The sequence below is a fragment of the Nicotiana sylvestris genome, chromosome 3 (genome assembly GCF_000393655.2).
Source record: "Nicotiana sylvestris chromosome 3, ASM39365v2, whole genome shotgun sequence".
Classification (NCBI taxonomy): domain Eukaryota; kingdom Viridiplantae; phylum Streptophyta; class Magnoliopsida; order Solanales; family Solanaceae; genus Nicotiana; species Nicotiana sylvestris.
This window is the reverse complement of record NC_091059.1, coordinates 160,145,385-160,158,413: the sequence shown is the minus strand read 5'-3', so window position 1 is coordinate 160,158,413 and position 13,029 is coordinate 160,145,385. Positions and strand designations below refer to the sequence as shown.

Sequence of the window (13,029 nt, the reverse complement as noted above, 5' to 3'; positions counted from 1 at the left end):
CGGGTTTGAGGGGAATCTTAGAATTTAATACCCGGTAGCACCGAGAACAATAACCCCTCACAAATTTTTGGACTTGTTAAGCATCAGTCGGGACATCTGAGACAGAAATTTGGCCAAAGGATTATGTACCTTCTACTTTTTGTATCGACATTACGGGAATCCTCGTGGCTTCAAAACACTAGATACTGGTCTTACTCACGCGGGAAACCAAGATAAGTGGGAATCTCGGAGGGGATTAGCTTTCATAGTGGCGTTCCTCGGTACTTTGATTTTCCCTAGAAGAGATGAGAACATAGAGTTGGGGCTTGTAGGGATAGCTGACTTCATGATGAAAAAGGCAACTGGGACTATGGTGCTGCTGAACTTGGCAGAAATTTACCGAGCTCTGTCCCTTTGTCGAGAAGGAGGGAAGTTCTTTGAAGGGTGCAATGTGCTGTTACAACTATGGATGGAGGAACACCTTTGCCATCATCCCGGATACTTGAATTGTGGTATGACTGGCCTTGAATGCATTGAAAAACATGAAAAGCGGGTAGAGGGTTATGAGTTTCTGGATGGTACGGAAGCATGGCATGCTCATTTGAGATCTTTGACTGCAAACAAGATCGAATGGATGATCGGGTGGCTCTCAGTCAGTGAAGTAATCTATATGTCGGCTGAGGTGTGTTTTTTGTTGTCGATGAGCCTTCGGAGTATCCAGCCTTATGTTCCGCACAGAGTCTTACGTCAGTTAGGCCGATACCAGACCATCCCATACGATGAAGATTTGAGTCGGCAGGTCATTGAGTTAGAACCAAAAGTTGCCTTCCCAGAAGAAAAAGTGCGTCAGATTTGGCATCAGTGCAGATTCTTAGGGCCTAATACTCAAGTACGAGATCTATCTAGAGGTGAGGTGGAGCCTAGTTACACTACTTGGTATGGTAAAAGATCCCGAGCTCATCATGAGCCTGAAAGGCTCGCAAAGAGACCCCATGTCCAACAATTCACCGATAGAGCACAAGTGCAATGGGACTGGTTGACCAAAGAAAACGAGTACAGGGTTACCATAAGCAAATTAGAAAAATAAGTCAGAGAACTTCAATTCGAGAATAGTTTGCAAGTCGCGACGGACGAAGGAGAAAAGAAAAAGCTAGCCAAAGAAAATGAGGCCATTCGAGCCCAAATTCAGAAAATGAAAATAGCGGCAGAAAACCCCGCCCGAAGTGCCAAAGATGAAAAACTCATAGATAACCTGAGGCAGAAAGTGAGTAACTATAGTTTTGATTTGAAGAAAGCATAAAGTGAACTAGCTAGGGCTCGAAAGCAATTGGTTAAAAACGCAGAGGAACGAGCACGCCTGGTTAAGCAGTTGAAAGAAAAGTACGACAATGAGGTCGCGGGATTACAAAAAAGGGTCATCGCCACGGAAAACAAAATGATCAAACAGGCAAAAGACTTCAAGGTTGAAAGAGAACATTGTTATACAGCCTTGGCATAATTAGAATTAGATTTACAACAACTTCAGGAGCAGAATCAAGTGGTCGAGTAAACTTTAGAAGCCAGGGCCCAGCAGATCGGGCATTTGTAACAAGAAAAAGGTGTCATAAGAGAGAGAATTAGAAATATCGCCAATTACATTGTTGTGAAGTGCCAAGCCTGTGAGGATATGACTCGCACCACCTTCTTCGCGGCAGTGATGACATTTGTTAAATAGAAAATGAGTGACTTGGATCGACTTCAAAGGGATCTTGCATATAGGCCCGCGGCGAGACCGAATGATGTCCCGCGGGCACCAGGAGTATTCATGATTTTTCATTTAAGTCTGTATTTCCTTTTCCATTAAAGTCTGTCAGTTGTTTTGAGTCTGTATTTTCTTTCTACTGGAGTCTGTCCGTTGTTTTCGAGTCTGTATTTTCTTTTGTCGGAGTATGATAGTTTGTATTCGGAGTCTGTATTGCGTCTTTGCATCAGAGTCTGTTAGTTTCTTTTGGAGTCTGTTGGTTTTGAATCTTTGTAATCAGAGCATTTGCTTTTTATGAAAATTGAAAATCCAAAAAAAATGTTTTATTATTTACTTTCACACTTATCTCCCAGAACTACGCTCGGTCTGATTCATGCGGGGTCATGATACGTAGGAAATATCCATAGGATTCTACCATAACTAAAAGGAAAAAGAGAGAAGAAAAGAAAAGAGAGAGGAAAAACAAGAGAGAGAAAGAAAAGAAAAGAGAGAAAAATAAGAAAACCAAGAGAAAGAAACAATGGCAAAACAAGAGGGAAATGAAAGGATGAAAACAAAGAAAAAGCAAAGGCTAGAATGAAAAGAGAGAAAAGGGGGAAAAAAAGAAATTGCAAATGGAAATAAGCAAAAGCCGGGATGACGCAAGCAGCCGATCAAATGCATAATAGAAACGGTTAACTGCTTAGGTGCATTCATTCCCCAAAATATGCGGTTACCAATTTGTTAAAGCCCTAATCACTAACAAGGTTGTTGTTGATATACTGAGTTCAGGCAGGTGATTAGTTGATTGGCATTCTGGCAACTCACTCCTTCAACACCCGATCGAAAGACAAGTTGAACATGGCCAACCAAGAACCGGAGACAAGTATTGTTGATCCGTCAAAAGAGGTGGAAGAATTGGATGTTAATACAATGAAGGAAGAGATGTATAAGTTAAAGCAGCAAATGGCTGAAATGTACCAGGCCTGGGCAAAGGGTCATCCACCACCTGTTTATCCCGCCAACCCTGCTTATATCCCACCATCGGCCCAACCTCAGGAGCCTCCCACTATGAACTCATCTCTAGCCTTTCCCCTCTACCAACAATGCTATGGCACCACTTCCCATACTTCTCAAGCTCCACCACCCAAACAAGTCCCATACCCTCCTCCACCAGTCACTCCCGTTTTTGTGGCACCTCCACCTGCTGCATTACACTGATCTTCCAGTGAACTCTATTCCAGACTCACGACAACCAGTATTATCCCCCCTGAACCCACCTTCAAAGTTCCGGAACCATATTCTTACACCCCTCATCTTGATCTCCCTACAGAGACCGAGAAACCACCCAAAAATTCTGAACATGAAGAGATGATTAGAAAGGTCAAAAGCTTGGAACAATCATTTAGAGATATGAGGGGGTTGGGAGGTCAAGTAAGTGCGGCCTATAAGGATTTATGTCTGTTCCCAGATGTTCAGTTACCAGCAGGGTTCAAGATGCCTAAGTTTGATCTGTACGACGGGCATGGTGACCCAGTAGCACACTTAATAGGATTTTGTAGCAAGATGAGAGGGGCAGGCAGAAGAGATGAATTATTGATGGCATATTTCAGCCAAAGTCTGAGCAGATCGGCATGGAATGGTATAGTAGACAAGATCATAATAGGTGGTACACATGGGACGATTTGGCCCAAGCCTTCGCCTGCCATTTTCAGTACAATCTTGAAATTATTCAAGACCGTCTGTCATTGACGAAGATTGAGAAAAAGCCTTGTGAGAGTTTCCAGAAATATGGATTTTGCTGGAGGGACCAAGCCGTGAGGGTTGACCCTCCAATGAAAGAAAGCGAGATGGTTGATTATTTCTTGCAGGACTTGGAGCCCACTTATTTTGGTCATTTGGTGTCAGCAGTGGGCAAGTCCTTTAATGAGGTTGTAAAATGGGAGGCATGGTTAAGGAGGGACTCAAGTCCAACAAAATCATGAGTTATTCAGCAATCAAAGTGACCACCCAGGCCATTCAAAATGGTATTGGAGGTGTACTTGGGAAAAAGAAGAAAGAGGATATTGCGACAGTTGAGTCAAGAGCTTAGGTCGGACCCAGGGGCCCTTCATGTTACTACAACCAGCCTCGACCCTAGCACCAAACTTACCCCTACACTCCATATAGCCCACTACAATACTATTACCCACCACTAGATCCCCATTTTTCTGTCCATCATGCACAAACATACCCTCAACCTCCTGCCTACACGCAATGGCATGTGCCAACTCCACATAATCCCTACCCAGCCCCGCAAAATACTTATCCACCACCGATAGCCTACCGAAATCCCCCTAGAATAGGTTTCAGGCCCAATCAGGCCACCAAGAATGAGAGGTTACAGAAGAAGAAGACTTTCACTCCATTGGGAGAATCCCCCTAGAATCTGTGAGTTACAAATATTGTTCTGGTGCCCCGGGGCATGACACAGAGAAGTGCTGGCAATTGAAAATAGCAATTCAAGAGCTCATTGACACTAATCGGATTGAGGTCCAGGCTCCGGAGGCACCTAATATCAACCAGAACCCATTGCCAGCCCATCTTGAGACAAATATGATTGAGATAGTGCATAAGGGAGGGGAGCCTAAGAAGCCTTCGCAAACTGTCATGATGATCCAATCCAGTGAAGCCAGGCCGTTTGAAAAGTTAACAAGTGAGAAGTCTGTGATCGAGTCAAATGGGACAAATAGTGAACCATCTGTGGTGGTCAAGAAAGGGTCCTCAAGCGACGTTACAAGGAAACCCGAAAGAGTGAAAGTGGTTGTGCCAGGAGTGGCAAACAAGCCTGTGGTAATTGTGGAAGGCGCCCGCACAGATCCTATCATTATCAAGCCGGTAACTCAATTACCAATATTCAACAGCAAGACGGTCCCGTGGAATTATGAACGAGTGACAGTGACTTACAGGGGGAAAGAGGTTAAAGAAAAAGTTTGTGAGACCCATGGTTTGACTCGATCGGGGAGATGCTTTGCCCCCGAAGAGTTGAGAAAAGCTAAGATCTCCAAAGAGAACCCAGTATTGGCGAAGAAAGTTGTGACCGAGGAAGAAGCAGAGGAATTCTTGAGAAAGATGAAAGTGCAGGACTATTCCATTGTAGAGCAGTTGAGGAATACACCGGCTCAGATTTCATTATTATCACTATTGATCCATTAAGACGAGCATCGTCGGGCTTTGATGAAGATCTTGAATGAGGCCCACGTTCCTGACAAAATCTCAGTAAACCACTTGGAAAAGATAGCTAACAAAATATTTGAGGTAAACAGAGTCATTTTTTCTGATGATGAGTTGCCCGTGGAGGGTACTGAGCATAATAGAGCCCTTTACCTGACAGTGAAATACAAAGATTCTGTGGTTACTCGGGTACTGATTGACAATGGTTCTAGCGCGAACATTTGCCCTCTCTCACTTGAACAAGTTGAAGGTGGAGGATGAAAGAATTCACAAGAACAGTATCTGTGTTCGAGGATTCGACGGTGGAGGGAAAGATTCAGTCGGGGACATAGTGCTTGAGCTTACAATAGGGCCAGTTGAATTTACTATAGAATTCTAGGTGCTCGATGTGGTTGTTTCTTACAATCTACTGTTAGGTCGACCATGGATTTGCTAAAGCGGTCCCATCTACTATGCATCAAATGGTCAAGTTTGAATGGGATAGACAGGAAATTGTTGTGCACGGCAAAGATAACTTGTGTGTTCCCGGTGATGCCATTGTTCCGCTCATAGAGGTTGAAAGCGACAAGGGGTCGTGGGTTTATCAGGTTTTTGACACGGTATCGGTAGAGAAAATTCCAGAAGTGAAGTGCGTGCCAACTCCAAGGGTAGATGTTGCATCAGTCATGGTAGCCGTTGAAATGTTGAAAAATGGTTTTGTACCGGGCAAAGGTTTGGGTGCATCTCTGCAAGGTATCGTACAGCCGGTTTCTCTTCCTAAAAACTTGGATACATTTGGTCTGGGATTCAAGCCCACAGTCGCTGATGTAAGAAGAGCCAGAAAAATGAAACAGAAGGCATGGGCCCTTCTAAAGCCGGTCCCACATCTTTCTAGATCATTTGTCAGGCCCGGTACCAGAAAGCACCTAGTAACGATGGTTCCCAGTTCGGTGGTTGATATGGATGGAGATTTGATTGAAACGTTCGAGAGATTATTCGCTGATGTGAACGTGTTAGAGGTTGGAGAGGGTTCGAGTAAAGCGGATGTGCAATTTGTTGGGCCCAGTGCAAATATTAACAATTGGGAAGCTACTCCTCTCCCCACCAGGAAGGAGTTTTGGTAGTTTGCTTTGATTTTCTTTCAGTTTATCTGGATTAGTCCAGGGTTGTAATTAAGATTCTATGTTCCGTCCGTTTGTATGTATAAACCTTGTTATCTTTAATGAAATGAAATTTCCCTTTTTCTTCCTTCTTCATAGTTTTATTTTTGTTTTTCTTTTCTTCCTGGTACAGTTTTTTTATGTTGGCTTCAATGATATGACATGCATGAGGAATCTTCGGCCCAGTCTTAAAAGCCAATCTAATTTTGAAATAGTAAAACAAGAAATAGAGTGTGATGGTGAATCGGAATATGACGAGGATGAAACCTTTGAAGAGATTAACAAAAAATTAAGCCATTTTGAAGAAAAACCCAAGCCTAACCTAAGTGATACAGAAGCAATCAATTTAGGGGACCAAGATAATGTCCGGGAAACTAAAATAAGTGTCCATCTTGAACCATAACTCAGAGAGGAGATAATTAAAGCACTACTCAAGTATAAAGATGTTTTTGCATGGTCCTATGACGACATGCCAGGTCTAAGAACTGACTTGGTAGTTCACAAATTGCCCACTGACCCGGCATTCCCCTCTGTCAAGGAGAAGCTGAGGAAATTTAAAACTGATATGAGTGTGAAGATTAAGGAAGAGGTCACCAAATAGTTTGAGGCCAAGGTCATTCGGGTCACCCGGTATCCCACCTGGTTAGCCAATGTTGTGCTTGTGCCGAAGAAGGATGGCAAGACCAGGGTGTGTGTTGATTATCGAGATCTCAACAAGGCGAGTCCCAAGGATAACTTCACATTGTCGAACATCCATATATTTATCGATAATTGTGCCAAACATGAGATTGGTTCTTTTGTGGATTTTTATGTGGGCTACCACCAAATCTTAATGGATAAGGAGGACGCAGAAAAGATGGCATTCATCACGCCATGGGGAATGTACTGCTATCGGGTCATGCCATTTAGTTTGAAAAATGCTGGGGCAACCTACATGAGGGCAATGACGACCATATTCCATGACATGATACACAGGGAGATCGAGGTTTATGTGGATGATGTGATTGTAAAGTCTAGAAAGCAGTCTGACCATGTCAGAGATCTGAGAAAGTTCTTCCAAAGGCTTCGCGGGTACAATCTCAAGCTCAATCCTGTAAAATACGCATTCGATGTTTCATCTAGAAAGTTGTTGGGATTCATAGTCAGCCGCTGGGGTATTGAATTAAACCCGTCAAAGATCAAAGCTATCCAGGAATTGCCATCCCCAAAGAACAAGACTGAGGTGATGATTCTGTTGGGGAGATTGAATTACATCAGTAGGTTTATTGCTCAGCTCACGATAACTTGTGAGCCTATCTTCAAATTGTTAAAGAAAGATGTTGTGGTCAAGTGGACAGATGAATATTAGGAAGCATTTGATAAGATAAAGGGGTACTTGTCAAACCCACCTGTGTTGGTCCCGCCAGAACCAGGGAGACCTTTGATTCTGTATTTGACGGTCTTGGACAATTCATTTGGTTATGTGTTGGGTCAGCATGACATTACCGGTAGGAAGGAGCAGGCCATCTATTATCTCAGCAAGAAGTTCACATCTTACGACGTTAAGTACACTCATCTTGAGAGGACGTGTTGCGCCCTCACTTGGGTGGCACAGAAGTTGAAGCACTATTTGTCATCTTACACTACTTACCTCATCTCTCATTTGGATCCGTTAAAGTATATCTTTCAGAAGCCTATGCCTACAGGGAGGCTTGCAAAGTGGCAGATTTTGCTCACAGAATTTGACATTGTCTACGTGACCCGGACTGCAATGAAAGCACAAGCATTTGCCGACTATTTGGCTAAGAATCCTGTAGATGAAGAATATGAACCTTTGAAGACCTATTTCCCTGATGAAGAGGTAATGCACATTGATGAATTGGAACAGATTGCAAAGCCAGGATGGAAACTTTTCTTTGATGGGGCTGTTAACATGAAAGGTGTTGGGATAGGAGCGGTACTTATTTCTGAAACAGGGCATCACTACCCTATTACGGCTCAGCTTCGGTTCTACTGTACTAATAACATGGCCTAGTACGAGGCATGCATATGGGTTTGGGGATGGCTGTGGATATGGGTGTCCAGGAAGTCTTGGTCTTGGGTGACTCGGACCTTCTGGTACACCAGATTCAAAGAGAATAGGAAACTAGGGATCTAAAACTTATACCGTATCGACAATGTTTATGATATTTTCCAGCGGTTCAAATCAATACAGTTCAGGCATATTCTGAGGATTCAGAATGAGGTCGCTGATGCTTTGGCTACTCTGGCGTCAATGTTACATCATCCAGATAAGGCTTATGTGGACCCTTTGCATATTCAGGTCCACGACCAGAATGCTTATTGTAATGTGGTGGAAGAAGAGCTCGATGGGGAGCCTTGGTTTCACAATATCAAGGAATACATCAGGATGGGGGTGTATCCAGTACAAGCCACAGGTGATCAAAAGAGAAAAATTAGGCAGTTGGCAAGCGGTTTTTTCTTTAGCGGAGGGGTTCTATACAAAGGGACTCCAGACCTTGGGCTACTGAGATGCATAGATGTTAGGCAGGCTACAACTATTATGACCGAAGTACATTCTGGAGTCTATTAACTGCATATAAGTGGGTACGTGTTGGCAAAGAAGATTCTCCAAGCAGGTTATTATTGGCTCACTATGGAGCGAGATTGTATCAGTTTCGTGCGTAAATGTCATCAGTTCCAAGTGTACGGAGATTTGATTCATTCTCCACCATCTGAATTGCACACGATATCTGCACCGTGGCCTTTTGTTGCATGGGGAATGGATGTCATTGGGCCAATTGAGCCATCAGCATCAAACGGGCACAGGTTCATTCTGGTGGCCATAGACTACTTTACCAAGTGGGTAGAGGCTAAAACATTCAAGTCTGTAACCAAGAAGGCGGTGGTTGATTTTGTGCACTCAAATATCATTTTCCGGTTTGGGATACTAAAGGTGATCATTACAGACAATGGGGCTAATCTAAATAGTCATCTGATGAAAGAGGTATGTCAGCAGTTCAAGATTACACATCGCAATTCTACCATGTACCGCCCTAAGGCAAACAGAGCAGTTGAGGCGGCCAACAAGAATATAAAGAAAATACTTCGAAAAATGGTGGAGGGTTCTAGGCAATGGCATGAAAAACTGTCGTTTGCATTGCTGGGTTATCGCACTATTGTCCGTACTTCAGTGGGGGAAACTCCTTATTTGTTGGTGTATGGCACCAAAGTAGTGATACCCGCAGAAGTGGAAATTGCATCCCTTCGAATTGTCGCGGAGGCTGATATCGATGATGATGAGTGGGTCAAAACCTGCTTGGCACAATTGAGTCTGATTGATGATAAAAGATTAGCAGCAGTGTGTCATGGCCAGTTGTATCAACAGAGAATGGCCAGAGCATATAATAAGAAGGTGCGTCCACGGAAGTTTGAAGTGGGTCAGTTAGTATTGAGACGTATCATTCCACATCAGGCTGAGGCCAAAGGCAAGTTCGCTCCAAACTGGCAGGGGCCATTCATCGTAACTAGAGTGTTGTCAAATGGCGCTTTGTATTTAACAGATATAGAAGGCAAGTGTGTAGAAATGGCTATCAATTCCAATGTAGTCAAGAGATACTATGTATTATTTCTCTGGTTAATTTATATTTTTTTGTATTTGGCATATTTTTGAAGATTTGGAATGACGAAGGCGTTTTGTTCTGCTATCTAAACACTTTATCCTTTGTTACCCCCTTTGAGCCTTATTTATTTTCTTTCATACCCCTCTTTCGGAATTAGTAGCAAATATCAGAAATACAAGCGTGAAAGATAAGTAAAGGAAGAAGAGAAAAAGAGAAAGAAAAAAAGAAAGAAAAAAGAAGAAGAAAAAACAACAAAAAGAGAAAAGAAAGAAAAAAAAGGGAAAGAAAAGAAAGAGAAAAGAGAAAATCACAACAACAAAGTAATTTCTATGACATGAACTACGTTCGACCTGATTCCTTTTAAGGATACGTAGGCAGCCTCACGGTTCGGTCCCATCAAAATAAAATTCCAAAAGTCCCAAAACAAGAAACTAGGGTAGAAGTTTTGGTTGTTGTCAGAAATCTGATTCCGAAAGTTGTAATTTTGAACTCATTCGAATTGTTTTGAGCCTTTGATATCATTTCTTTCTAACCCTATCCAAAAACCATATTACGGTCCAAAGAAAGACCTTCCGATCAGTCTTTGAGAGATGCCAAGTCAACCGGGTGGAGGTGATTCATATCAAGGGCAACACTCTGGTCCAAGTAGAAAATATTGAAAATGAGAGTCTTATTGGTGAAAACCCTCACGGGCACCGTAAGGCGAAGGGAGCTGAGAGAAATAAAAATGAGAGAGTCTTATTGGTGAAAACGTTCACGGGTACCTCGAGGCGAAAGTAAGTTGAGAGATGAAAAAATGAGAGAGGTTTGTTGGTGAAAACCCTTCAGGGCACCGTAGGCCGAACAAGGTCAAGGTTTTGGTAAAGAAGTCAGGTTATGGAAACTCCGGGGCAGCAAAGTATGGCAACTGAAAGTTGATTGGTTGGACAGATTGGGCTGATTAATCCGAAATGTATGTCATGATCATTGGTGTCAGCTGCTCCACTCAGATAAGTCTCTTTTCTTTTTCCCCTTCAGATAGTCTTCCAGTTTGGATTTTCTTATCCTTAACTCTGAAAGTCATTGCATTTCATTTCTTTTGAGTTTATTTCTCTAAGATGTTCCCAATGTCAGTTCTGTTTAAGCAAATAAGAAAGAATTTCAAAGCTTACTGCCAACTTCCAAAGTTGCACAAGGCGCAGGGCAGACAAGGCGTTGCTAGAGGTAGCATGATGTGGAATAGGGTATAAAAGGTCAAGTGGAAGTTCCATCAGTGAAACTGTTTAGTAATTTCGTGGGAAATGCGGAGGGTCAAATAGATGGGTCAGAGATGAAACACAACGGTTTGGGTATAGAACACTCGGGTCATCCAAGGTCATGGGGATTTGAAAGTCAGCCGGGAAGTCAAGCGGTTCTTAACCAGTTCAGAGGGAGCCAATCAAAACAAAGCACGGCAGTGGAGAGACCTTCAGCAAAGAATGCCATCAACTAACCACCGCATTTAAACTAACAAGATTTCTCTTTGATTGAAACAGGGACAGGAAAATTTCGGTTGTTCCGGAGAAATCCTCCGCAGGGGAAAGGCAAGCACCAGACAGGTTTGATGTTTGATTTTCAGGACCCGCCTGGATAATGGGATTTAAATTGAAATTCTCAGGACCCTCCTGGAAAATGGGACCTAGTTTAAAATTCAAAACAATCGCGAGTAGCAAAATCTAGCATAAATGTACCCCGAGGAATATAAGTTTGTTTCAAAGTTTGCATGTTTAAGATAGGATTCAATTAAGAGTTGTCAGGACCCTCCTGAATAATGGGACTTAGCTTTAAGATTTCGATTAGATAACAACATTTAGTGTAAGTTCTGGTGTAGGGTAATATAATTTATATTTAGTGTAAGTTCTGGTGTAGGGTAATATAATTTAGCCGTAAAATTGTCACTTTTAAGATAATACTTGATTTTTTATTTTCAGGACCTCCTGGATAATGGGAATTAATTTTTTTGTTGTCAGGGCCCTCTTGGATAATAGGATTTAATTTTAAGTTCTCAGGACCTCCTGGATAATGAGATTTAATTTTAAAATTTCAGGACCCTCCTAGATAATGGGATTTAATTTTAAGTGCTCAGGACCCTCTTGGATACTGGGATTTAATTTTAAATGTTCAGGACCCTCCTGGATAATGGGATTTAATTTTAAATTTTCAGGACCCTCCTGGATAATGGGATTTAGTTTTAAGTTTCCAGGACCCTCCTAGATAATGAGATTTAATTTTAAATTTTCAGGACCCTCCTGGATAATGGGAATTAATTTTAAAATTTCAGGGCCCTCCTGGATAATGGGGTTTAATCTTAAAAATTCTCAGGACCCTCCTGGACAATGGGAGTTAGTCAAAATTCAAAACGTTCATGAGTAACAAGATCTAGCTAGGCTCTACCTCGAGGAAACATAAGTTCGTCTTTAAAGTTTTCATGAATAGGATAAGATTCAATATGAAATTTTAAGGACCCTCCTGAATAATGGGACTTAGTTTAATACCTCCCTTAGATGCTAAGATTTAGCATAAGTTTCACCGTTAGGAAGTTGAATTTAGCTCTGAAATTTTCACCCTTAAGATGAGATTTGATTTTAAATTTCAGGACCCTCCTGGATAATGGGATTTAGTTTTAGGTGTTCAGGACCCGCCTGGATAATGGGATTTAGTTTTAAGTTTTCAGGACCCTCCTGGATAATGGAATTTAATTTTTGTTGTCAGGACCCTCCTGGATAATGGGATGTAGTTTAAGACTTTCTTAGATAACAAGATCTAGCAGGAGTAACACCTTTAGAAGACATAATTTAGATTTCAAAACCGTCATTTAACTAGGAGTTTTTAGGACTCTCCTAGATAATGGGATTTAGCTTTCAAATTTATAGAGATATTTAGTAACATGATTCAATTAACACTCACAGATGCACCCAGCATCAAACTGGGGCAGAAGTTTTCTTTGTTTGTCTTTGTCTATTTTGTGGAGATCAGGCGCCCACCTAGAGAACAAGGGAATACAATTCGAGTTTTAGCAATCAGGCACCCACCTGGAGAACAAGGAAATGCAGTTCAAGTTTCGGCAATCAGGCGCCCACCTGGAGAACAAGGGAATACAGTTCAAGTTTTGGCAATCAGGAGCCCACCTGGAGAACAAGGGAATACAGTTCAAGTTTTTGGCAATCAGGCGCCTACCTGGAGAACAAGGAAATACACTTTCAAGTTTTGGCAATCAAGCACCCAAATAGAGAACAAGGAAATGCAGTTCAAGTTTTGGCAATCAGGCGCCCACCTGGAGAACAAGGGAATACAGTTCGAGTTTTGGCAATCAGGCGCCCACCTGGAGAACAAGGGAATACAGTTCAAGTTTTTGGCA

At 42.2% G+C, this 13,029-nt stretch overlaps 1 protein-coding gene across 1 annotated transcript; it reads left to right on the top strand.

The window, feature by feature from the left end:
• Positions 1–7,801: 7,801 nt before the first annotated feature.
• Positions 7,802–8,623, top strand: LOC138888253 (uncharacterized). Its single transcript, XM_070170080.1, has 2 exons — positions 7,802–7,891; positions 8,228–8,623. Exons 1-2 carry the CDS (start codon positions 7,802–7,804, stop codon positions 8,621–8,623), a joined length of 486 nt encoding a protein of 161 aa, XP_070026181.1.
• The last annotated feature ends 4,406 nt before the right edge of the window (positions 8,624–13,029 follow it).